General features: G+C 39.6%; 1 protein-coding gene across 2 annotated transcripts; it reads left to right on the forward strand.

The window, feature by feature from the left end:
• The first annotated feature begins 1,036 nt into the window (after nucleotides 1–1,036).
• Nucleotides 1,037–26,078, forward strand: GLRX3 (glutaredoxin 3). 2 transcript variants are annotated; one of them, XM_087767207.1, is made up of 11 exons: nucleotides 1,037–1,176; nucleotides 6,863–6,971; nucleotides 9,900–9,974; nucleotides 10,599–10,800; nucleotides 17,871–18,043; nucleotides 18,138–18,199; nucleotides 20,952–21,009; nucleotides 22,914–22,966; nucleotides 24,118–24,157; nucleotides 24,240–24,332; nucleotides 25,807–26,078. In XM_087767207.1, the coding sequence occupies exons 1-11, from the start codon at nucleotides 1,106–1,108 to the stop codon at nucleotides 25,855–25,857; spliced, it is 987 nt and encodes a 328-aa protein (XP_087623333.1). In that variant the 5' UTR covers nucleotides 1,037–1,105; the 3' UTR covers nucleotides 25,858–26,078. The 2 variants fall into 2 exon arrangements, 1 of the variants encoding a protein (XP_087623333.1); XR_015706790.1 differs by lacking the exon at nucleotides 24,118–24,157.
• Nucleotides 26,079–26,461: the final 383 nt, after the last annotated feature.

Consider the following 26,461-nt stretch of genomic DNA (forward strand, 5'->3'; position numbering starts at 1 on the left):
GCTTTTTTGTTTTCCTTAAAAATATATCTAAGACATGCAAAATACGGGTCTGTTTTCCTCGTTCACCAACGATAAAGCAGTTTGAGGATTTACTTTCAGCTGATGTTACTGGAGGTAGATGACAGCCATGTAGAATCATAGAATCGTTTATGTTGGAAAAGACCTTGAAGATCATCAAGTCCAGCCGTTAACCCAGCACTGCCAAGCCCACCACTAAACCATGTCCCCAAGCACCACATCTCCCTGGCTTTTAAATCCCCCCAGGGATGGGGACTCAGCCCCTGCCCTGGGCAGCCTGGGCCAGGGCCTGACAGCCCTTTGGGGGAAGAAGTTTTTCCCAATACCCAACCCAAACCTGCCCTGGCGCAGCTTGAGGCCGTTCCCTCTCGTCCCATCGCTTGTTCCTGGGGAGAAGAGACCGACCCCCCCGGCTCCAGCCTCCTTTCAGGCAGTTGCAGAGAGCGATGAGGGCTCCCCTCAGCCTCCTCTTCTCCAGGCTGAGCCCCCCCAGCTCCCCCAGCCGCTCCTCCCCAGCCTTGGGCTCCAGCCCCTGCCCCAGCCTCGCTGCCCTGCTCTGGCCACGCTCCAGCCCCTCCATGGCCGCCTTGGGGTGAGGGGCCCAGCGCTGAGCACAGCATTCGAGGGGCGGCCTCACCAGTGCCCAGCACAGGGGAAGTGCCAGCAGCAGGTGTGGGTAAGGAAACACCAGCCTCACTAATAAAACGCCTCCGTTACTGAATACATGTGTATTATCTTTAGATTTATGTTCGTGAATCTGCATCGTATTTCTCGGTGGCACGGAAGGCTGCGCAGGGGAAGGGAGGCGGCGTGCAAAACAACCTCCCCTCAGAGGGCTGAACACCAGCCAGCCGGAGCAGAGCCGAACACCGACTCGCTTCTCGCCGCGGCCTGCGGCGGCCGCCGCCCTCCCGCCCGGCCGGGCACTGACCCTTCCCGCCCCAAGATGGCGGCCGCCTCCCCGCCGGGCCCGGGCCGCCGCGACGCATGCGCGGGGGTTGCGGCCCTGTGGCGCCTGCGCGGGCCCGCCCCCACGTGACCCGGTGGCTCTCCCCCTTCCTGCGGCAGCGGCGGCGGCGGCCCGGCCATGGCGGCGGGGGAGGTGGCGGCGGCGGCGTCCGCTGAGCAGTTCCAGCAGCTGCTGCAGCAGAAGGACAGGTGAGGCGGGGCGGCGACGGGGACCGGGAGGCTGGGGGAGCGGGGCCCGCCGCCGGAGAGGCCCCGCGGCGGGGGCGGCCTGGCTGGAAGGGCTGGCCTGGCCGCCTTCCTGCGGCCCCGCTCCCCGAGAGAGCGTGGGCTTCCCGGCGAGGCGCTGCAGCGGCTCCCGAAGCGTCAGGCCCTGCGGGAAAAGCGCGCTCGTGGGTTCCTCTCGGTCTCCCCCAAAACCTGGCCCCGCGAAAGGCCGGTGTCCGCTGAGGGGAGCGGGCCCGGTGCTGCCTCAAGGCTGAATGAAACCTGCGCGGGAAATTAAAAATAAAAAAAAAGCAAAACCACATAGGTTGAGGAAAGACTTCAGGTTCGTTTTTGGGCAGGCTGTTGTTTAAGCCCGCGTTTCCTCAGGCACAGCTTACCGGGAAAGCTCGGGCGTTCAGGCGGGGAGGACGGCTGCGGCTGCCGGGCCTTCTGTGGGGCGGGCGGGCGGGAAGCAAGATTGGGCAGAACGGCACTTTCATACAACTTAGGAGTTTTTTTTTCCCCTGAACCCTAAGGTGTCAACAGAACAAACAATTACCGTGCGATGTTTTCAATGAAAACAGTGGCATTAGGTTGTTTCTCAATACACAGTGTGAAACTAAGTTGTTTATCTCTCGTGCAACAGGGCTGGTTCCTCATTAATTGGTTTTATGCTCTTAATAACGAGTAACAGGGCTCCTTCCATTGGTGTCCCTCAGCATGGACCACTGATTCTCTGTAGCCACTGGGCAGCGGCTCTTGGTCTGGTATTGGAAGTCTTGGGCGCTGATCGTTTGGGGGAAAACTGCACGTTTCGCTTTGGTAGGAAAGTCTCAGTGACTACTGCTGCAGCTAAAGATGAGCAGGTACTCAAGGGCCTTACTGAAGAAAGACAGGTTTGGCTATGAGCTTTGCTTCTTTGTCTTGTTGAATCAAAGGTGTAGTAACTACTATTATATCTTTTAATCCACTAGCTGAGTATGTATTTAACTAGGTCTTGTAAGGCACATTAAAATCAGGTGCTGCGTCAAAAACATTTTCATGTCATTTAACTGCTGCGTTAGCAAATGGCCTTTAAATGAATAAGGAGAAAAGACTGATTGAATGAGTGGTTTAAAAAGGATGATGAAACTACTAGCATCACATTCTTAAAGACAGCGTGAGGAAACATGGAAGAGTTTTGATTATGGGAAGAAGAAACTAGATTCTTCAAAACCTGCTGCGTGACTTTCAGTTTCCTTTTCTGGAATTATACTTCAACTGAATTGTTGTGTGGGGGCATCCCAGAGGAAAGGCACACTCACACTCACTGAGACATGTTGAAAGGAAAATGGCTTCAGGAAGAAATACAAGATTTTGAAGTTATTTTCAACAAAACCCTCAGTAATTCTCTCATTCCCTTTGTCCACAGAACATGATTCAGTTTTCATTTTAATGGACTTGATTATTTTATGCTTTTTTTTTTTTTTTGGTCCTAAGATGAATTGATAGCACTGATAACTCTCTTCCTCTGCTTCATTTCAAAATATTTGGCTTTGGTTTTTGTTACTGCCAAGAAACCAAACAAACTTGCACTCCCAGAGCATAACAAATCCCTCAAATTATAGATTGTTTGTTTGTTTTTTTTAATTATCTCCTTGTTTCTGGATGGTGGTAGAACTTTAAAGATATACATTGGCTGACTTAAGGTACTTTCTATATTTAGATTATCAAGTGAATTTGAAAATTAATGGTGTAAAAAGAAAAGTAGTTTTAAACATTCACATAATAAAGTGGGAGAGGAGAAGGTTTCTTCAAGGAAGTATTTTTCTCTTGAAAGATAAAGCTTAAGACAAAAAATGTGCTGAATTTTGAGGCTAGGCCTAATGCTATTTTACTGATAATTTTTTTTTTCCAAATGGACTGCCTGATTTTTCTAAACTAATAGAATTACTACTAATCAGCTGCAACTGCCAGCATTTTATGTTGACACTTAATTTCATAGGAGTACTTGTTTCAGAAGATTAATCTTTCTGACATCAAGTTATTAGTAACCTTAGTGTTATGGAATAAGCATAAATTTCAGAGTTTAGTTTTTTAGAAAATGCATCTAGATTTTTACGGTTGCTAAAGATGAACTGAGCCAATGTCTTCAAAATTATTGAACCACTTCTATTATTGCTCTGTAATCTATTGTTTTACTTAGACTATGTTTTTGGAAAATGACCTTATAAAACCAGGTAACTTGGGCTGCCTGTTAGAAAGATTATAAATAGTTACAAAATACTTGTATCTTGGCCCAAAAGGAGGGTGATCTATGGAATAACTATTTTCTGGATATCCCTATCAGAGAATGTCTTGCTATTTTGGTTCTACAGTCAATAGACTCTTTGTTTTAAAGGTATAGTTTGTGAGTCTGTCTCAACCAATTTTTTTTTTAATAAACTATAGAAACAAGACATTGGGCTTTTTGTTTCTGCACAGAAAATGTGTGATATGTCCTTCTGATATTTCTTCTGGTACAGAAAAGTTTTGTAAACTTTGTAAAGTTATATTAAAGAAAGTTATGTTTATTTTTGGGCCCTCAGCTTTTCCTTCAAAATGTGAAATATAAAGTGATACAGGAAGAGAAACTTTGGGACTCGTCATAAGCTTTTTGTTACAATCCTCTTTTATAGACAACAGTAGAATTTTTTAGAAATACCTTGGTTGAAATTAAGAAATACCTTGTTTAGAATCACTTACGTGCTTCATTTTGCTAACTTTCCTTTCTTAATGTTTTGAATTGCTCTTGCTGTTTTTCAAGTTTAATTTCAAGTACTCAGATACCAAGAGGGCAGTCTAATTGCAAAATTAGACTTGTTCTGTGAATGAATTTGTCAAAAAAACCCCACCAAAACCCTTGGTGCAAATTAATTTAAGTATGTTCTTCATGGAGATAAAAATTAAGTGCATTGCAGCTGTATGTTGGTAAGGAAAGAATAGGCTCTGATGGAGTCAGGATTAAATAACCATGTGATTATTCCTCCTGTACTTGCCATGAGCTGACATGCACGTGATCAGATGTCTCCCGCTCTGCATACTAAATGAAACTGAGCACTTGTGAAGTGCTTCTTGGTAGCAGGGGAAGAGTATGCACTCCTGCGTTCAGTTAATGGAAGGAAGGTGCATCAAGTCATTTATGCGTGCTTTGGCCTCATGCGTAGCCACTATACTTTTATGTTCTCTGTTCTCCTTTCTTCCACTATTTGTTTTTAGCCAGTGGATGTATTCTCTTGTCCTACTTGTAGTCTAATAGATGTAAAAATTGGGTTTTTAAGTGTACAGGCATTGTGCAGTTGCAATGACAGCTTGACAACTTCATTCACTACAATTGTAAAAGCTGTAGTAGATCTAAGTAGATTAGATCTATCTTGTCATAAAACTTGATTTAAAAAAAAAAAAAGGTTTTTGTTCATCCTTGATTCATTTTTAACAACTTCTCTGAGCTCTTAACAGTGTCAGTAAACAGTGCATACGTTAAGAATGATATTGGAGGAGGTCTCAAAATTGGTATTTCAAATGAAGGATGTGATGAACAAATACAGGAAAACCAGTCCGGGAGCAAAGCTCTTGATAATTCTCTGCATCAGAGCTTGGTCTGTCTTCTGAAATATTGAACTGCTGCTGCTTTTTTCATTTTGAAATTTTCTGTCTGTTGTGACTGGGTATTCTCATACCTATAAATTACCCGCCCTGTCTCCCAACCTACCTAATTATTTTCACCTCATTACTTTGTGGCAAAAAATGCTGGTTGCAGCGTGGGGACAGTGCTTCCAAGTGCTTGCCCCCGTTGGCTCAAAAGTCTTAATTAAAGTGTGTCTGTATGAGCTGACAGCTGTGGTAATGTTGGGAAGACCTACCTGCTGTGAGGGCAGATAGAGCTCCTGCACGAGCTACCTGTGCTATAATCTGCCTCTTCTTTTGCTCTGTAGTGAGCTCCACGAACAGCATTGCTATAAAAGTTTACGTGCTGAAACAGAGTTTTGCAGTTAAGGTTTTACTCTGACCAGTGAGATACGGTCTCGGGTTTCTCAAGAAGTCCATATCAAATCCCATGTATAAGTAAAGAGTAAATCACTGAACTGGGCCTTTACTGGGGTTTAAATGCTAGTGTCAGTTGCGAGCAGTGAAATCAGTTCGAAGAAGCGTACAGCTGTTCTGTTGTAATTGAAGAGACTGTTTGCCTCTGGGATCATTGCTGTTGGTGACTCGTATACAAGAGTGTTGGAAGAATCTATACAGATGACAGCCCTGGAGAAGGTGTCTTGAACTGTTCCTGAGCTCAGGTCTAAATTTGCAAGGCTGGCACTTGCAGAAAAACAGAACTGCCTTGTTCCGTAATTTCAGTTTTTATTAGTCTGTAAACTCTGCCAGTTTTAATCAGCTTTCAAAGCAGAACCGTGCTCTGACTGATGGCATGATGGGAAAAAAAAAAAAAAAAGGCTATCCTATTGTATTTCTACCAAAATTTTCTAGAATAGCTTTGGAAAATCAAGTTCATGAACTTCTGTTCAAGTTTATGAACTTATAAACTTCTGCGTCTGAATTGAGTTTAGTGCTGTATTGAGTATGCGGTCAGATAACGCAGCTTCTGTTCCAATAAGAATGTCATGCTGCCTGCATAGCTATTAAAATTTATACTGAAGTTCCATTATTTAGTAATAAAAGACACTAAATAGCTTCTATGGTATGGTTGTGTTGATTTCTATATCTCTTTCTAAGTAGATTAAAAGTAGTACATTGTGTCTTGTATTCTTTATCTCCTATTATCTAGTGGTTTTGGCTTCAGGAAATCTGGAAAACAACTGAAAATTAGGTGCAAATATCTTGTCACTGTTGTCATCAAAGCGTGTTTGTTTAAGCTCATGAGCCCTACCTCCTGGTACCCGGTTCGATGGGATTTCCGTTCCCGCATGTGACTTCTCATCCTTAAATGCTGTGTACAATCAATACCAAACATTCAAGGAAACCTTATCGAAGCTGGAAGAGGAATAAGAAATTGAAGCTAATAAAAGCAGAAAATAACATTTCAGCCTAAGAATACTGTATTTTTAGAAAAGTCCCAGTAGACTTGAAAAGTTACTACCTTATTTCCTGGGTAAGTAGTAAAGAGGCAGTAGCGGCACTGAGAGGAGAAGAGCAATGGTGCAGCCTCTAGCGTGGTGCTGCTGAGCTCTGGAGCTCCCAGAGCTTCCCAAGATAGAAAGCTTGCCTGGGAAGAGATGTGGGATGCCCGGGTGCGATTCTGAGTGCTTGGCCAACAGGCGCTTCAACATCTGCGTCCTGTAGCGTATGACTTCAGCGTTCGTGTTTCTGCTTGTTCTTCCTGTCTGGCGTTCGTATGGAATGATCTTTTACTGTCAAAATACAGGATGATGTTTTGCTTTGTATTGCGTTACCTTAACAGTGCTGGCTGGGTTTTGGAATGTTTCCTGAAAAAGCGTGAAAGTCCTCCTCTGTGCAAGTCACAGAAAATGTTCCTGGTTTCACTTGTTTGATTTTCTTTTTTCTTCAGGAGGATGGTGTATGGGTGGTGGGTTTTTTGTTTTTGTTTTTTGTTTGTGGGGTTTTTTTGGCATGGCATATCAAACTTTTATATTGCATGATTCTTTTTTAAAGAAATGCTGTTACTTTTTTTTTTTTTTAATAGGTCCCTTGTAGTTGTCCACTTCTGGGCACCATGGGCTCCTCAGTGTGCTCAAATGAATGAGGTTATGGCGGCACTAGCAAAGGAACACACGCAGGTTACGTTTGTGAAGGTAAGTCAGGCAGTTGAGCCTGTTTTAAACAGAGGAGAGCCATTATTACAAAGTATGAGTAATGTGTTACAAAATATGGGTAAAGTTGTTTTTGAAGTTCCTTTATGGCTTCACGTTTAAATACGAGTTGAACATGTGCAAGAGGTGCATCAAAAATCTGTGGGATGAAAGTTCTAAGTTCATCTTCCCAAACATGATATTGCAAGTTTAAATAACAGCTTCATTTTATCGTGCTGTTTAAAGGAAAAAAAAAACCACTAAAAATCAGTCTACTAAGATACAACGATGGCTTTTTTTCACTAGCTACTCCATCTAACAAATAGGCTTTTAAATTTCTCTGTGCCTGCAGTGTCTCTGTCCTTTAGTTCTGTCGATAGCCATATTTTTAAAGCATGATTTTTATCCCTGAATTTGAGATTAATTTGGCAACACTGTTCTTTTCAAGTGTGCTGGAGATTTCATTTGTTCCTGTGATGTTATTGGTTAGCTAAATAGATCTCAGAACTCATAGAGATTTTTGTCTGATACTAAAGATGAACAGTAATCTCCACGAAGTTTAAAGGAAGATAAATTTAAGTCTGTGCAACGCTGTCACTCTGAGATGACAGTCATATAGTGCTGGGTGGTATAAACACAAATGAGATGCTATATTTTTGTGAGATCGTCTGCACATCCTAGTAAGAGAACCAGTGTGGAGGGAAAAATGAATGCACTTCATCAACATGCTGTTCGTTTTAAAACAACTTTCTCTTGTTAATGAGACGCTTCTGTGATTATGAGGGCAGGGAGTAATGGAGCAGCCAGCTGTGTGTGAGTATTTTAATTTGATTTCTTACAGCCTTTAGGTTTTGTGGGTTTTTTTAATGACTCCTCTCAGTTGGTATTTCTCTCTATAAAACAGAAGGACAGAACTATTCTAATGATAATATTTTATGACTTAGAGTTTGAAAAGGCTAATTTTCAACAGTTTGAAAATTCAAGATGCCTAAACTTATAGATTTGCTATAGCTTTTAGTAGGCCCAAGAAAGTTTGAAAACTTTCAGTTGCATCTTTATTATTCATATTTGTATATTATTTATTTATAATCCTTATTATTCAGCTGTAATTTATTTTTTAATAAGAAGGTTTCAAAGTGATCAAGTGTTGCAAAACTGAGATAATGGCACCTCCTTCCCCCCACCCTCCTCCTCTCAATGTTACTGGCATACTTATTTAGAGAAAATAAGCTACTGAAAGATTTGGGTGACTTTCCTTGATACTTTTTTTTTTTGTGGGAGGCTCCTCATGGGGTATGTATTTGATTTTGTAAGTTCTTTGTAGGATTTTGGTCTGTATTCCAGAATAGCCAGTCTGCCTTTTAATTGGCAAGAACCTGTTAAGCCATCAGGTGGTTACAGATGACTGACCAAGAGTAGCGTACCACCTTGCAAATCATAAACAGTTACGCTCTAGAATAGAGTTAAGTAATAATGAAACGAACTTCAAAGCTGTCAATAAATCTGGAAGTCTTTCTAAATGCAATTTCTCATTTTAGTTGTTGCATAGCCTAACTCTAAAATCCTTGGCTTAGTTAAAATCAAAGTGTGTCTCTATCCAGAAAAAGTTAGAAACAGTGTTTTGGGAAGTTGTACCAATAAGAGCAAGTTACTGAAATATGAAATTAAATCTGTTCTGTATGTGTGAACCTCACCAGAGTGGAACATAAGTATCCAAGTAGGTAGGAAATTTTACTGGAAAAGAAAATTAATATTATAGGTAGAAGTCATTTAATCATTGGCCACTTGAAAGAGAATAGAGCATTCATTTACAGAAACAGAGGTGAAGCTTGGACTCTCAGTTTTGACTTACTCCTCTGGCTTGCTTCTGTATTTAGGGAGTTCATTAAGAGCCTATATAGTTGGCACAAGTCAGAGCATGCTGTAATACCAAAATACTCAGAGCTTCAGTACATTTTGGTTAATAGTGAGAACAATCACGGTATTTTCTAAAATACGTAAGGATGGACGGGGTGGGCAGGAGCAAACTTAAGTAGCTCTCTTGATGCCTGTTCATACACTGTATGAGTTGTGGCATAAGAATTTGAAAGGCTTTTTCTTCTCTGCACTGGATTGCAGGTTTCTGTTAGAAACATTTAGATCTATTACCGCTTTTTTTTAACCATTAACTCTGCAGTTGTTACAGAGCTGGTGTCTTAAACAACCTTGTACTAGATCTTCTGTCGCTCAAGTAAGCTTTTAGCCTATGCACAGAAAATCACAAATTTGAGTTAAAGATATATTTTCTTGGAAAATGACTACATTATGTAATTTCAAGGCGTGCATCTGAATGCTGAATAAAATTGGAACCAATAATCTCAACAAGCTTGCCACTCAATACTCAGTAGCCTTGCAGGAGTTAAAAATAAAATTTAGTAGACATCAATAGCTTATTGAAGAAACACTCCTTTTTTCTTCATAATTTGCAGAAGGCTGCAAATGTCAGTCATGATGTACTGCCCCTTGAAATTAGTCAATAGAGCAAACAGCAAGAATTGCTGTGGGCAGAAAATAAGCACTGTAATCATGACATAACTGGGGTCAATGATTTATGGATTTCAATATAGTAGTAGCTGCATATGATTGAAAATTTACTAGGTCACTAGTGCACCAAAAATTTTATTCGCAGCCTGCGGGCATCTTTTGAAATGTGCAACAAAATAAAAACCTCTGAACCTGTTTTGACACTGTGTAGGCTCAGTGGATGACACGCCAGCCCAGCGAGTCTCATTTAAATGCAAATGTGTCACAAACTTCTGCATCAAATCCTTTTAAAATGTATAAAATGCCTAGAAGAACATTCTAGACAGGATTGACATCCACAGTCAAACTTTAAAGAAGATTATGAAAGTAATCTTTTTCTGTTTTTTTTTTTGTTTTGTTTTTTTTAAGCTGGAAGCTGAAGCTGTGCCTGAAGTATCTGAAAAATACGGAATTAGTTCTGTTCCAACGTTCTTATTCTTTAAGGTAAGAGAAAATGGATTTAAGAGAAAATGGATTCCATGCGGACTCTTAATATGTATACTTTTTTAATGCTACTACCAGAAGAGCAGAACCTTAAAAACTTTCTCAGTGAAGAAACACTTATGTATCTGATTTAAGTCTATCCAGTGGAACCTAAAAAAGTAGATAGAAATGATTCTTACACTTGATATGTAATATTTCAGAGCTTCCGTAGTTACTCTGGGATTCTTACGTAGTTTTTATTTCAGTTGTTATACCTTGTATTGGGTCAAAAAATTTTCAGTAATGTTTCCTTGTCTAGCTATAGTTCTACAACATGGCAAAAACCCAAGTAAATAATCTTTTGGTAGAAAGGACAAGTCTGTTTGGGTCACATTTGCCTGTGATAACAGAATTAAAATATTTTCTTTAATAAGTTCTCCTGATAGCAAATTCGCTAGCATTAACAGTAGCCAGCCAACAGAATCGTATGAGTCTTGGAACTACAGAATGGCTAAAAGATCAATACACTAATCCACCCTGCATCTGAAAATCTATACTTTATATAGTGGTTTTACTATTTTTTTTATTACAGTACAAATTCTGAATTTAATCCTTTAACACGAGCCTGTGTTTTGGTTTCCTTAGAATTCTCAGAAAGTTGACAGATTAGATGGTGCACACGCCCCAGAGCTGACCAAAAAAGTGCAGCGCCACGCGTCCAGCAGTTCCGTTTCTGCTGGCACTAACGACAGCGCAAAAGAAGATCTTAATGCGCGTCTAAAGAAGCTCATCAACGCTGCCCCTTGCATGCTCTTTATGAAAGGGTCTCCAAAAGAACCCCGCTGTGGTAAGGGTTTTCTGAAGTTCGTGTTCAGTGTGACACACTTGCTTTGGGCTAGTTGTCAGATTTACTCAAGTTTTGGGGAGATACGTCCCATCAGTGACTTGTACACCTGGAAGCATTAATGAAATTGTTTTCATGTTGCTTGTATGCGGCTAGAGAATTGCTATTTCCTTAGTTAAATTTTGGAAATGGAATCGCAGAGATTAGGGGCTTTCTAAAGAATACGTGATGTGCAGTGCTGTCCTTGAACTAGGACACTTTTCCAGAGGTAGCTCAGTGTTTATTGATGACGTATTTTGTGCATCAAGTTCCACATGTTGAAAATGTAAAGTAGTCTGAAGAGAATGTTTCAATTCAAGGAATAACAAGAATTGACTAACATCCGGGATTACCGTTGCCATTTGGAAAAAGAAAATAAAACTATCCTAGCTGGTAAAATTGACAGACCAGTAGCATGTGTTTCTGCTACAGTGGAAATGCCTTAAACCTGGTTCTCTTAACGCTTGCTCGCTGTTCAGAGTGCTTGGTTCCTAGCTAACTTGAAGTGCTGATCTCTATGGGAAGCACATGAACAAATGTTAAAAACCAACATTTTTAAGTACGATGAAGCTGCCATCCTTCTGCTCATGCGGTCTCAGGCCTTCTGTGGTGAGCTGCAGGAGGTGAACAGTGGAGTAATGCTGGTGTAGGATGGAGACCGCTTGACCAAACAGCACTCTTGGCAGCTCTTGTTTGGTTATGGCTCCCTCCTGGTCCCGCGTAGCTCTCGGGGCGTCGCGATGGCAGTTAACAGCACAGCACTTTCCAGGTTGTCTCCTTTGAGTGTAATCCTTGCCTGCCTTTGTTGAAGTTTATCTTCCATTGTCAGCCTGCTTCTAACCCACCAGTCTTTTTCTACTGATACCTTAGCGAAGTGAACATCTAGCAGCTAGTTTCTGTGCTGTTGTTTTCATATGCATTTGTTCCTTAAGGCCCATATTCAATCCTGAAAAAGCAACGAGCAAAATGCAGCGTGGAAAAACAACAATTCCTCATCTCCAGAGCTTCACTTGGAATGGAAAGACTGAAAAGGTCTTATTCTGGGAACGTTGGCAATAAGATACAAAATTCTAAAACTGAGGGGAGGGAAAGGCAATGGGGAAGCAAGTTGCATTGACTTCTTTTACCTCTTTTCTCTCCCCGAATTGGTCTAGAGATGAAAGGTTGCAACTTCTACAGTTACTTCTCTGCAGTAGCTGACAGTGAGATGACTAAGATTGGATTCCTTTGATTAGCAAACATGTACCCTGTGGGGCAGATCATATCAACTACGTTGCTGGGCCAAAGAGGTGAAGGAATTGTGAAACACAAGAAGAGAATAAGAAAAGGATTAGCGATAGCTAGCTCCTTACAGCCAAGCTCCTGAAGAAGGGCCTGTGACATATATTTACAGAACCAATAAAGAGATGATAACTGCTCAGAAAGCTAAATTGTCACGCAAAACCTCAGTTATTTGTGCCTAAAACCAAATAATAATGAAAATACCTCTTTTGTCCATCTGTGCATGAATTACAGTAGCATGCGCAGGCTTGAAAGATTCCTCATGAATGTTACTATATCATGGCAGAGATGCACGTGAACTAAATGTGTTTAAAACACTTTGAGGAGGGAAATGAGGACTCGTGGAACTGTTCTTTTTGCCCCCCTTCTGGTAAGAGCTCAGCAGGCGCAGCCCAGCGGCAGAGCAGTGCTTCTCGTGGCTGGTCAGGAGTCCACGAGCGCTTGGTTCGAACTGTTGGCGCGGTGTGGCGGTTTATGGATGCTATGTTCGCATAACTGCCAAATACCCTTGTGGTGTGCGTGCACTGCTAGTGGTGCAGCCGTGGAAGATCTCACCAGGGTTTTAAGTATTAAATGCAGTTAAGAGTTTCAAGTGCAGACATCCCCATGTAGCTGCTTCTTGTGCTTTCTGTTGGAGTGTGTCCAGGAGGTTTCCAAAGGAAACAGTGGAGAACTGTGTAAAGGAAAATGAATGAAATAGTGTAAAAGGACCTAAAAGAAACTGATTTTACATGTTCTGTCCATTTATCTTGATCTGGAAGGATTCAAATTCTAGTATCACCATGGGCTATTAAAAGGGGGAAAGGGAAGGATAACGGTACAAAACACATTGATTTGGTGAAGTGAGAATAATGCAGGTTTGTGATATGTGACTTGCCAAACGGCCCCTGCTATTTTGCATTGTATCTGTGAAGACATTCTAATACAGGAGAGCTATTTATGTCGTTCTATGTAGTTCCAGTTATTGAAATTGAAGATTGGATCCATAGAGTAAATAAGAATCTTTCCATTAACTTCAGGTGGTTTTGGGTCAGGACCAGCGCTTGACAAATGTGGGAGCTGAGCAGAGCGGTAACGGGGGCGAAGCTGCTGGGTGGGCCTGTCTGGGTTGAATTACAGCGAGAAGCTTTGGGCTGATGGAGTGTATATTGGGCAGGAAAGGAGGGGAGTCTGTCAAGCGCTGTTAATTGGAGGGAGTTTAGTATAGTGCACGCTGCCCTTTTCGAGAGGGAAGGCTTAGACGTAAAAGTCATGAAACAATATTTGGTAGAGAAGTAGTGGTTAAAGCATGTCAAGCACGCCTGTCACTCTGGGCCGTGCTTAAGGCTTGCGTGCAGCTTTTCTTATTGCCTCAGCCCTCCATACCTATGGATACTTTCAGGTGCTTTTAAAATATTTGCATGCCACTTTACATCATCTGCTTTTTCAGATGTTGCTGTAAAAGAGTGGAAGTGCAAGATCCTGTATGTGCTGAGGCTTCCCATACTGCATAGGGCTTCTACCATGTTGACGTCTGCACACTATGTTTCTCCTTCTTTTTCCCTTTTTAATTTCAAGGCTGCTGTTTCATTTCAATGCACTAATAGGTCCCAGAATCACTTCAGTAGAAATAGTTTCAGAAATAACCACAGATTTCAGAACTTCCACGTTCATTGTGCTGTTCTGTTAGCTTGGGATTCTAGCAGTTTGTGCGTAGGCATTTGCTCCTATGAAGAGCTGATGAAGTTCCGTCTATTTATGTATAGATAATTCTGTATTTGTGTTATGTATCAATATGGTTATAGGTGTGTGAAAGTGATGTATCGTCATAGGAATTTATAGATAATTTTGTAGGAATGGACATTTTGGCTTATTCTGAAGTAGATTCATGAAGTCTACCTGTATGTAATAGAGCACTGCTCTGATGAGCTCCTAATATTTATGAGTACCTTTGGGGTGTCTACAGTTTGGGTTATTCAGATACATGTGCTTTAAGTTGAACTGCATTGGATGCTTATGCGGCACTGCTGTCAGTGAACCTGCCGTGCTGGTGCTGCGAGCTGTTCGACGGGTGTGTGGCAAGCTCTGAGAGCAGAGCCTGGTTCTTGCTGTGTCCGTGGTGAGCGCAAAGGTGTTGTGCGGGCAGGGGCGAGTCCCCTCTGAACTGCTTGTATGCGCAGGCTCTCCGTTGGCCCGAGTCAGCTTCTGGGTCAGCGTGACCAGTTGGGGGCACAGGCACGCCGGTTCTCCTTGGGGTTTCTGTGGGTGCTCAGTAGAGAGCTGGCTTTTTAACGGGCATTGAGCAGAACGCTGGGCAGATTTTAAAGTTACGTGGAGAAAAGACCCTTTACTGTTTCCTCATGTGTTTGAATTTTTGATGGGAGAGAATTGTGAGGCTATTTAAAAAAAAACCACAAACTAAAAAAAGACCTTGAGGCATCAAGGTTAAGGATAGTTAGATACTTCATCATAAACTCAATACGGAAAGCAACTTAAGAGTATAACACAGGTTCATTTGCATGTCTTAATATGATAAAATAGATACTTCTTCAAGCTTTCAGTTCTCGCAGTTGATCCCTGGTACCCCATGAAAAGTGCACAGGAGGTACTTACCTAAATAGAGGTATGTATTAAATTGGAAGTATTGAAATGTAGTGCAACCCATGAAATCATCTGAACTTACAGCTCTTAATTTTGCAGTTAAATACTGTGCCTGCTTTAGGCTGCTGTCATAGTTTCTGGCAGTAGTTGGGAGATGTTAGTAAGTTGGATCCATTAAACTTCCTAGAATAGACCAACTCCTTTTCAAGGTGAAGGTAGTTCAACATTTTGTCAAAGATGAGATGGATCTGTTTTAACAGTAGTGGGAATAATAAAAATAGAATTAAATAAAAGGAGCCATGCTTGTTTAAAGATGAAGATATTTTTGAATTGTATCTATTTTGAGAGAAATTATAGACTTGCATTGGAGTCTTTAGTGCAGCTGGCAAGTAGAGGGAACCCTATCCAGCAGTGTATTCTGGGACCTTGTAGTTTGTAATTTTTTCATGGGAAAAGCCAGCTAAGGATCGTGCAACGTAAGGTTTGTCCCCTTGGCTGGGTGTTTACTGGCAGTAGTATGTGGTTGCTATGTACGTTGTATTATTTCAGCAAATTCCTTTGGACTGTGGTAGTATTTGTTTATTTGCTTCATCAATACTGTAATTTAGGGTGTTTTTATTGGTGTAGAATTTGGAGTGGCATTTGTGAACATCTAGATAACCGCTTAAAACATTTTGTTAGCAGTTTAATTATTCCATGTAATGCATGTATGGCATTTCTTCAGAAATTCAACCTAAATCTTTTGTTATGAAAGTAAAGCTGTTCTGGCACTTTATCCCTAAGCATAACATTTCCAGACTGCTACCATAACCCTTCAAAATGAAACACAACCAATCAATCTTTCCAGTTTGCATGTAATTGCCTACAGCTAAAATAAAGCTTTTTTTTTTCCCCCCCAGTTCCTTACAGTAGAAATGAGTTAATATATTGGCGATGGAATAACCATCAGCAATCAGCCTTTAGCTGTTTACTAATGAACTCCCAGATGTATGAAAAATTTCAGAATCTGTGTTTTACTTCAGGCTGTACATGAACTTAGCACTTCAGTTGTAGAAAGAAAAGCAACTTAGATGCTGTACATATAAATACTGCTACTTCATATCTCAATAAATTGCAGATCGTGAAAACTGCAGAAAGCTGAAGTAAAAATCCATATTTCAAAAACTAATAGGTGGTCTTGCAAGCTGAAATCAAAGGTTATTCTTCTATGGCACTTTGATTCTTTTTCCCATTTAAAGCTTCTTTATTTTTTTATTCCTTTATTAAAGCCTTTAAGCATTGTGTCTTTTTTTTTTTTTTTTAATATTTGTATAGAGGTTTTCATTTGTCTGCACAGCATTTGTTGGAATTCTTTGAGGGAATTGGTAGGATTGCAAGGGCATTTGAATCCAAAACAGAATGAGTTGGCAAAGATGTAAACCACACGTTATTATCACATTGATTTACGGGCAAATTCTCACGGATCCTTTCTGCGAACCATACGCTAGTGTTGTCTAGGCGGCGTCTGCTTCCTTAGAAGGGGTGTGCATGCACACGACAGTAGCGGGTCTTGAGGTACTTTAGGATAAAGACCACGTGTTGGAAATGAAGCAAAATTCCCAAGTCTTTCAGTGTGTTGCAATGTACTTAGTGCTTTTTCCTGATTAGCATAATTTTCATAGCAGAGCAAACAGGTTGTGGAGGAACAGCGGAGTTGCAAATCAAGACTTGATCATCAGTTCTGACGATCAAGTCAGGCTGCCTTGTGTTGTAAAGTACAGCAGACCTCTCCTCCTCTGTTTCCTTACAAAAGAAAATAGAGTAAAAATAGAGTAAAATAGACTAAAATAGAGTAAGTATCTGCGAGATACTGTGAAACATCCAGTAGGCTGATGGAGGGCCGTTGGTGCTGCTGTGCCAGTGGAAGTGTTAAGTGGATGAAGATGGCTTTGAACATCAGTCTAAGGTTTCCTTTCAGGTTACCCCACGAAGAATGGACTTGTTGACATAAAGGGTGCAGCCTAGGTGTGGGTGGTGTGCATGTGTGTGGTTGGTTTTTTTTAAAGTGATTTTGAAGAGTTTCTGGAGACACTAATGATTTAAAAAACAATTTATCTCCTCTTAAAAAAACAATTTAATGAGAATGGTGAATTTAAAATAGAGTAGAAGTAGTGCTTGAAAGTGAAATTTTGTGTGTGTTTCCCTCTAGTATAAGAAGATTTAGGGGATTATAGACTGTAAATTCTATAATATTAAAATTTTATACATAAAACTTTTTATGAATAATGTGACGATTTTCTCAGGAAAAAGATGCGTACTACAGAAGGGAGAAACTTTTCTTCTCAGGTTGGCCACATCATAAACTTACAAAATCTGGATGTTTACACTGTAATGTGCAGTGCTTAATACCCTGCTGAGAGTGTGTTGTCAGAGTAGGACATAATGAAGATCTGTCATAAAGGAAAACAAAACATGGCATGAAAGTGTCACAAGGGCAGTAAAATAGTATTAAGTACTCATGTGAACATAGAGTTTAAAAAAATAAACAGGAATCTGCCTTTTACCATGAAGTAGGAAAGGACATGCTCTTAAAGCAAGAGTAGTAGAAAACACTATAAAAGCCAAGTATCGAAGTTAAACTAGTGACACAGTAGTGGGTTTAAATCCTGGTTCCAACTTTGTGTGTCAGCTTCATCCACATTTGGTGTGGGAGAAGTTCAGTAGTAGCTGGAGGAAGAAATGACAGGGGTAGAGAAAGTGATGTGCAATTAGAGGAATGGAATGAAGGCTACTGAAGATGCAGTTGGGCTCATTGAGAAGCTTTTATTCTTTGTGAATGCTCAGTGAAGAAGAGCCGGAAAAGACGGAATAAGGGAATGCATTTAACTTTGCTTTAATTGTATGTTGGAACAGCAGTGATGCTTACGTGAAGGTTACTTACTGTGTAGCTCTCTATTTAGAGAAGCACCAGACTTACCAAGCTGTCTGTATACTTTGATTTTGTAATCCCAGTAATAAATGTTTTTTGCCCTTTTATAATATTTGAGGATATTGATAGAACAAAGAATAACATACTAGAGCTGTTTTGAATTTACCATCTAGAAGAACTGAATTTTTTAAATGAATAATGTTTAGTACAGGCATGGGAACGCTTTGTTTAAAATTACATGTAATTCCTCTTTTTGTGTTTGCAGGTTTCAGCAAACAAATGGTGGAGATACTGAACAAACATGGTATTTCATTTAGCAGTTTCGATATTTTTTCTGATGAAGAAGTTCGTCAGGGGCTGAAAACATATTCTAATTGGCCGACTTACCCGCAGCTGTATGTAGCTGGAGAGCTTATAGGTGGACTTGATATTGTCAAGGTTAGAAACTGAGAAATTCTTAATCTTGTTAGTTGTCAGAAGCATGTTTTTCTTGCTTTTTACATCTGATTTTACTTCTCCCCAATCTCCATAGGAACTTGAGGCATCTGGAGAACTGGACACAGTCTGTCCGAAGGCACAGAAGTTGGAGGACAGGTGTGATACATTATGTCATTATTTTAAGGGTGTCTATTTTTGAAGTTTCCTGTATGTTTGTTTATATAGAGGGAACCCCTATATAAATTCCTGTTCTTTGACTTTATCAGAAGTGCATCAAGATTTTCTTGAATTACAGAACTCCTGCAGTGGTTTAATATGTTCTGTTTTCTATACAATAAGCATCACTTAATATAAAGCTATACTGTTATATATGTATTAAGCTATACTGTTCCGATAGGCTTTACTTATTATATTTGTAGCTTGTTAATTTTTAATTAGAGCAGGAATATATAGATTCTTATCTCTCTTTTAAGAATTTATTCTTTAAAGATAACTGGGAAAATCATCTTTTAAACATCAGTAGCTTTCGTTAGCTTCGTTTGGCATAGACTTCATAACTCTGATGTCACTGGAGAAAGTACCTAGGGTCGTCTCCTCATTTTTCTTGATTACTCGTGTCCTTCAGTTCCTGTTTCCTTTCACCTTGGCAACATGAATATATGCTGCAGCAGTAGGAAGTGTGTTGCTTCCTCAATCAGATGTAATATCTAGAAACCAATTTACCCTCCTTTAACCTTCCCATTTGAAGATTTGCTCTTGTTTGAAATTCTGACGTGCCCCAGGCAGTCGAGCTCCAGATACCTGACAAGTCATTCTGTTTGAGAAGTTGCTAGTAGATGTGGATTTTTTTCCTAGTTTTTATGTGAGTAGTGCCATTCAGACATGCAAAGGGGGGCTGGTTTACCAAGAAGGTGGCCTGTACCTCAAAGGCAAATATGTTAGCGTAGATTCCCTCTTGCTGTCTGAGGATGGTAAAAGCAAGTTTTACAGTACTCTAGATGTGACTGGTTCTGGTTCTTTTGCCTTCTCAGCGCAGTGGAGAAATAACTTAATGCAAGCCATTTCGATATGGTGTAAAGTATACTTACTTTTACAGCTGTGTGTTTATTAATTCCTTTTTAATTTGTTCGATGGCTGAGGTTTACCTTTTGTTACTCTAGTAGGGTAACTTGTAAATTGCTTCACCAAGGCCACAAAAACCAATCACTACCATTTGCAGTTTGAGATTAAATTATAGGTAAAGATGAGATCGTCTCAGTATGGCCTTTTAAAAACTTATTTTAGAAATTTCCTTTAGTTTCTTCCTTCCTTTTTGCAGACTTGCATAAGCTGCAGCTTTATTGAATTTATACATAGCTTTTTGCTTTGCTTAATCTTTTTGGGGAAAGAAGGTAATGGGAAATGTCCTCTGCTTACCTAATGTGTTTTAATAAATTAAAGTTGTTGGTGTAGCTAAATGTCTCCCTAAAGGAGCAGCATCAGCATCTTTTGAACAGGTGTGTGAAGTTTTTATCAATTTTACCACATTTGATGTAGAAGTGGCCTGAAGGCAAACTGGTTCAAAATTCACCCGACAAGTCACAAGTAGCTTCTTGCTGCCTAGTGTGTTCTTCGTCTTTTAGTCGGTGTCTGTTTCTTGGGTTAACACGTGACATTTAGCTGAGGTCTGCCTTCTGTTTTCTGGTGACAACTGGGGAGTTCTTTTTCCATGGCACAGATGAGTTTTTCTTTGTAGCTAACCTCATGCTTAACTTCTGAGCAACTGACGTCTCTTTCAAACTATACTCACACTGTTGGTCCCTTGTAAGAAAAAACGAATGAGGTAGTTATCCAAACGTGTTAAGACTTAATAAACTGAAGGAATATCAGTAGTAGAATCTATTTAATGCTAAATTATGTTCCTTTACTCAATGTTTGATCTCTTCCCATCAGTTAATGGTGTCTTCTTCACTTGAAAATACCCTTGAAAAAGGACTCTGGAAATCAGCTTGGTTTCATGAAACAGATCTGGCAGCGGGGGAACCAGCTCAGATTACTGTAGCTCACCATTGCCGTAGCTCTTAGTCTTGCTGTTGCTTTTTGACCTAGAGACAACTTGGTTGGAAAAATTGTTTTGAGGTTTACACGTGCAAAGGCTGTAGGTCACCAACAAAACTTCATTTAGTTTTATTTTGCAAAGACCCTGGATTCTCCAGTCGGGAATCTTTTTGCGTTGTGCGAGTCATGCAAAGCGACCTTTTAGAGAAAATGATCACCTCTTATGCATGTTATAGAGGGTGGTTTGCCCTTAGCAGGAAACTGTTGGACGGGAGGCTTTGCTAACTTTTTCCATCAATTGTGACAGAAAGGCTTTCCTAAAAGGAGAGGGAAGGAAGGGGAGCATCGGAGGGTTGTGCGGGTAGACGAAAAGTGGGCAGGGTCCAATGGGGCAAAACAGACCTATTCCTGAATTTCAGTCGTGGTTAGTCCTTAGTCTGTAAGTCCGTAGATCTTATGACTGACGGACAATAGGTATGGCTCTTACTCTGCAAAAGACATTCTGACATGGAGAATGAGAAGTGATAAGTATTACATTTGGTATGGGGAAAAAGCAGTGTGTCCTTAAGTATAGACATTGTATTTAAAGTATCCTAAAATGATGTGTCTCCTTGAAGTTATTGCTGCCGGATACTTAAAGGTCAATCTAGAAAAGTAAATTGTTGCTCTAAAAGTAACAGGATGGTTCAAATTCATTCACTAGAGTCACTGTAAGCAATTAAAATGGAGTTGGTTATAATAAAGCTTTAAATGCATTTGGTAAAGCTGTAAGTTGTTGTCTTTCCCCTTTTGCATTTTCTTTTCCTGTCGAAACAAAGCTTGGGGTAATAACCGAGTTGTTTTATGTCTTTCTTTTTCATGCCTTCTGTAGGCTTAAAATCTTGATAAACAAAGCTCCTGTGATGCTTTTTATGAAGGGAAGCAAACAGGTAAGATTAAGTGTTGCAGAATGTATTATATTTAAACAGTTTTTTAAACAGCGACAATTACCTTTTTTTCCTTCCTTAATGAAAATGAATGGTGTTGGGTAGTTAAGTTATTTGTCTTTTTATTCGGTGCTTCTATAAGCCATAGAAGAGCAGTCCCTGTTTTACCTGATGGATATATTTTGCTAAAAGCTGATAGCTGTGTTACAGTAAAATCAGGGAATTTGATGCCCTGCAGTGACGTCTGTCAATTGATCTACAATTCAGGAATGAATGGAAGAACTACGCGTGTCCTTTTGGTCTTGGTTATTGATTGTCTTTGCAGATAATGGATTTTCTTCTGATGTTGTGAGCGCTTGCCCCGATGGCTATCCTGCTTGAGGCGTACACTTTGAGTGTTGCCTAAAACTTTGTCTCTGGACACATGTTTCTTGAAATTTCCCTCTGTTGACCTAATTGGATTGGTATCCTATTCTTTTTAATTTCTCTGACTTTATTATGCTTTCAGAACTGCATTTAAAAAAAGCTGCTGGATGTTTTTAAGGCTAAAGTATAATGCCACATACCATAAACGATCCACTCTTTTTCCACTCTTCCTCCCCATGCATGGAATGGTCTGTGCCTGGTGTCTTCAAGCTGCACTTAATTATCTTGCTCACTGAAATAAAGATAGTGACTGAAGACAGACAACTGCTAACAGTTAGGATTAAAATAATAACAAATGACTAAACGAAAAGGTCAGTCTGTTGCTTTGTGTTGCATACTCAAAGTAACCAGGGGATAAACTATTCCCTTTTGAACAGCAAGGCACCACAATTCTTCCTGTCAAAATTATTTGAACGGCACCTAACTCAGCCTTTTCATTGGAGTGGTGTACCCTAAACAATAACTGTAGTCAGTGATTGCATGTTATGAGAGTTGTTTATACTTTTTTTATTTTTTTTTCAGGGATAGAGAGGTAGGGGACTGAGCTCGTTCCTGTGGCTTGTCTTTCCATTTCATTTTGTCATTTGTTCCCTGAGCCCTCTCTGTGTATTAACAACAGATACTTTTAAGAGTGTTACAGGCTGTTTTACTAAGCCAGTTCATAGCCACTGGAACCCTGTGGGATATGCTGACTCACTGAAGCAGTGGTGATGAGCTACTCGGGCTTAGGTCTTCTAAACAGATGCGCTTCTGTCTCCTTTAAAACCTGTGTCTTGCCTACAGAAAGTAAGAGAGTAAGAGTTGGGGCAGGTTGCTGAACACGTTTTGATTTTGCTTGAGCTACTGGTGGAGTGAAATCACCAGTAAGAACGGACAGTCTGGATTAAATATTCAATGTCTAAAAAATGCTCTATGTCTTTATACTGTCAATATAAAGAGTTTGCAATAGATACTTTTATCTATTTAATTATTAATTTCATTTGGGAGGTGCTGTACATGCAACCTATTTATCAGGTGACCATAGGTTACTGCTCTCCAGAATGGTAAGTAAAGGGTAGCAGATGTCTCAAAATAAACACACCTTATTTTACAAATGAACATAAGGCATTTATACCCCTCCTACTTACAGCTTTGGCTTGTTCAATGTTCAGAAAATAATCAAGCCTAACTAGTTTTCAAGATAGTATTGCCAAACCTGCAAAACAGATTGACCTTGTATCATTTCACACCACAACTGAGGAAAGTGTTTAATATTCTCGATGTTTTCATTTATTTCAGCAGAGTATATAAAGAGACATTCAGTACCACTTAAAGCTCAAAGAGTATAAAGAAGAATGAAAAAGGGATTAGCAATATTATTAGCAGTAAGGTCATCACTAGCAATAAATTGGTAGTAGCTTTAGTATAGCTTGAGGACTTGGAATTTTGTGGATTAAATATAGCAGATATACATCTTAACATATGTGTGTTTTGCATTCTAGGTGGCAAAATGTGGATTCAGCAAGCAAATTATAGAAATCATAAATAATACTGGGTACGTAAGTGGGCTTTTTTGATTGAATTTGTGAAGCCAGTTCTGTTTTAAAAACTACGTTTTAAAAATAAAGAGTTTGGAAAATATTAGTGGAACACTTCCCCAAACATCATTTTCTTAAGAGTAGTTTAAAGTATCTTTATGTAAAAGCCCACAGTGTAAATCACTACTGCAGTCATTCGATACGAAGTCAAATGTGGCGTCTCAGATATTACACCGCTCGGGCACTACCGCGTAGTGATTGTCTTGCTCAGACGGAGGAGTTTATTGCGAACAGTGATTTTTTTCTATTTTTGCTCTGATTGTTGACATGAAAGAAATCCTTCCACTCTAAGCAACTTGTCTTAGGTCCCTCTTGATCTGTTTCCTCAGTCTTGGAGCCTCTCATGTTAGCTAGCCTCAGTTTTCCTCCTCAAAGCAGTTCTTCTTGTAGTGAGAGTGAGTAGTATCATCTTCCCTTGAATAATCTCCTGTTTCATTTGTACTGCTAGTTAGAGGTTAAGCAGTTGTCTTGATTACTAGATGTTAGAATGGGCTTTTTGAGATAATAGACAACTATATATCAATATACAACTCGGAAATAAGTAGCAGTTATTCAAATCATTCTTTCTTGTTACTGGCCATAGTCCATTTGCAGGAATCTACATACTTGCGGATATGGAAGAGTGCCAGTTCTTAGAATACTAGGAATTGCATACCAAAACCTATATGTGAATCAGCTAGAAATCAAATTTGACAGGCATTTTATTTTTGTGTTTTTATGCAAGTAGTATATGAAGATGGTGAAATAGCTGCAGCTGGTTGATTCGTTAATAAAAACCTCCAAAGTATGTGTGTCTTTTTTTTTTTTTTCCAGCTAATAGTGAATGAAATTACTTTCGAACACATTTTGGCTAATTAGACCCTAAGCTACACAGCTTAATTTTTTGTCTTATGCTGTCATCTGTGCATTATAAGGAGTTTCCCATGAAACTAGACATTTTTTACATTACAATTCTTGGTGCATAAGGCGTTGACTTTTTTCCTCCTATTACCTGTTAATTCTGAGCGGTTTGGAAGCTAGCTTGTAAACGTACCCATTTTGAATTTTTGACGGTCTTACATTGCAAAACTCCACAGTAGATTGTTTTGTTTTTTTCTTTTTCCCCTAGTGTTGATTATGAGACATTTGACATACTGGAAGATGAAGAGGTAACTAAGCTTCTCCATCATTGAGGATTTCGTTGTTGCTTTTGCTGAAGTTGAAGTTTACATTTACGATGATTTTCCTTAGGTGCGGCAAGGATTAAAAACCTATTCAAACTGGCCAACGTATCCTCAATTATATGTGAAAGGTGAACTTGTCGGAGGACTGGATATTGTTAAGGTAGGAATGGGAGAATCTTGTTCGGGATGTAAATTGGCTGTTTGTTTAAAACTGCAGAAATGTTTTCTGCCCATAACATACAGCAATTCCGGTGTAGTGGCTCTAGATCTTGAAACCGAACGCCTTGGTTGCTTTTACTGTGACTTCTATTAGCTCAACATACAGCTGAAAGGAGCTCTAAATCTCTAGCATTCTCATATGCCAAGATTTAGCAGTGAAATGTATTTTCTTGACAGCAGTCAGTTACTGTTACTGTAAAGACCATTTTTACCCCGTGGGTGCATTTTTACAGGTTTCTCTTCCTAGTTTTACTTCTGACTGCTTTCCTCAAATAAGGTGGGCGAGACATTTTTTCCTAGCAAACAGTCTCATTCCTGGAAGAAAGTAAGGTTTATTGTAGTTGTTTGAACAGACCCTGAAGCAACAAAAATAGATCTGCATCTCTTACTGTGTTTTTTGATTTTTGTAACAGAGCAGGCACAGTGTTCTAAACCCCAAATACTCCTGAGCCCATTCTTGTCTGAATGTTTTATAGCCAGTTCCTCAGACATTGTAACTCCTGGGAAGACACAATCAATAAATCTCATTTAGTTCTAAAAATACTGGTATTACTTAAATTATATAGATTACTTTAATTTTATTTATTTAACAAGTGTGTGGGTTATTTCAGTGATCACTAAGTATAGTCTCGGGCATTGCGGAGATGCTGCAAAATACTTCTCTCGCTGGTATTTAAATGTAATTTGTCTGTTTGCATTGTTGGATTGTATTCAGTTCGCACAGACTAACTTGTATGGGTAGATGAATGTTGTCGGTATTTTAAAATGCATTCCGTAATATGGCGTAATATGTAATATCATAATAAAATTGAGACAGTTGTTTCTCTTGACATGTGGGAAAAGAATATACGCTCCACAACATGTTGTTTTAAAACTATTTCCTGGTGTTATCTAGCTCTTTAGTAAGTTAACAGCCTTATAATTTGAATTGAAATCATCAAGATAATATGGGCAAGCACCTCTTATTTAGAACTTTTACAGATCTCTTACTGTCTTGTTTGTTTTAATGTGTGGTAGCAATAAAATCTGTCAATGGATGGTCATTTTTTCATTCTGTGGGAGGCATCTTGGGTGTTGTAAAATTTTGTGTATGCCTAAAATATATCTTGAATTCCATCTAGAAGGAGATATACCAGGGGATGTACCTGGCAAAGCTGATGACAAGCAATTCTTTTGAAGGTGTATCTTTTCACTAAATAAACTTCCTCTCTTGCTGAGTAGACACAAAATAGAATTTAAATACAACATTTTGAACTTCAGTGTCTTGGCCAAGGGGGACCTCTAGTGGGTCATCTCGTGCATTCCCTGAATAGCCGCTGAATCGATTTCCTCGTCCGTAAACTCCCTCTTGAAATCTTGTTAGCATAATCACAAAATGTGCATGGAGAATAATTGCTGTATGTATTTCTTTACAGGAACTAAAAGAAAGTGGTGAATTGTTGCCTATTCTGAAGGGCGAAAATTAATGGAAAAGGACATCACTGGGAACAGAAATACTTTGAACAATTATTCATTTATAGATTATATTGGAGCAATACACAACTTAGCCTTGTGGAACCGATCAGGAGTAAATAAAGGCAGCTTATGTACTCTGTGTATTTCACAAGACCATGCTACATATGAAAATGTGTTTCCACTGACGATACGGAAGTGTCAAGAACTTCAATTAAAATATAAGGCTAAAGAACTTGGAGTTTGTTTTGTTATTACACTCCTTCTGTGAATTCATTGCGTCTAGATGTTTAAGAATTGAGTAATGACCCCACTATCTGTGGCGGTACTATATAGGACTAAATTGCATCTTTTTTTTCGGGCTCAGCTCTCATTAGGAGAATATTAATGGGTGAACCTCTGTGGTATGGAGCATAATAATTTTCTGTCCCTGTTAATAATTGTTTTCATGTCTAGTGAGCGAGAAAAATACTATTGAAACCTTAATCCAGCGTGCCATTAGGAAGTTGTTATTAATGAGTTTCAGCTGTATACTATGCATCTTCATTATCTAAGTAGGTACAGTAATTGTTAATTTCAGATGTTCAACCTATTTTAACATAGCTTTTTGGACATATT

The sequence above is a fragment of the Nipponia nippon genome, unplaced genomic scaffold (assembly GCF_047370975.1).
Source record: "Nipponia nippon isolate SJK-2023a ecotype South Korea unplaced genomic scaffold, ASM4737097v1 scaffold_3, whole genome shotgun sequence".
Taxonomy (NCBI): Eukaryota; Metazoa; Chordata; class Aves; order Pelecaniformes; family Threskiornithidae; genus Nipponia; species Nipponia nippon.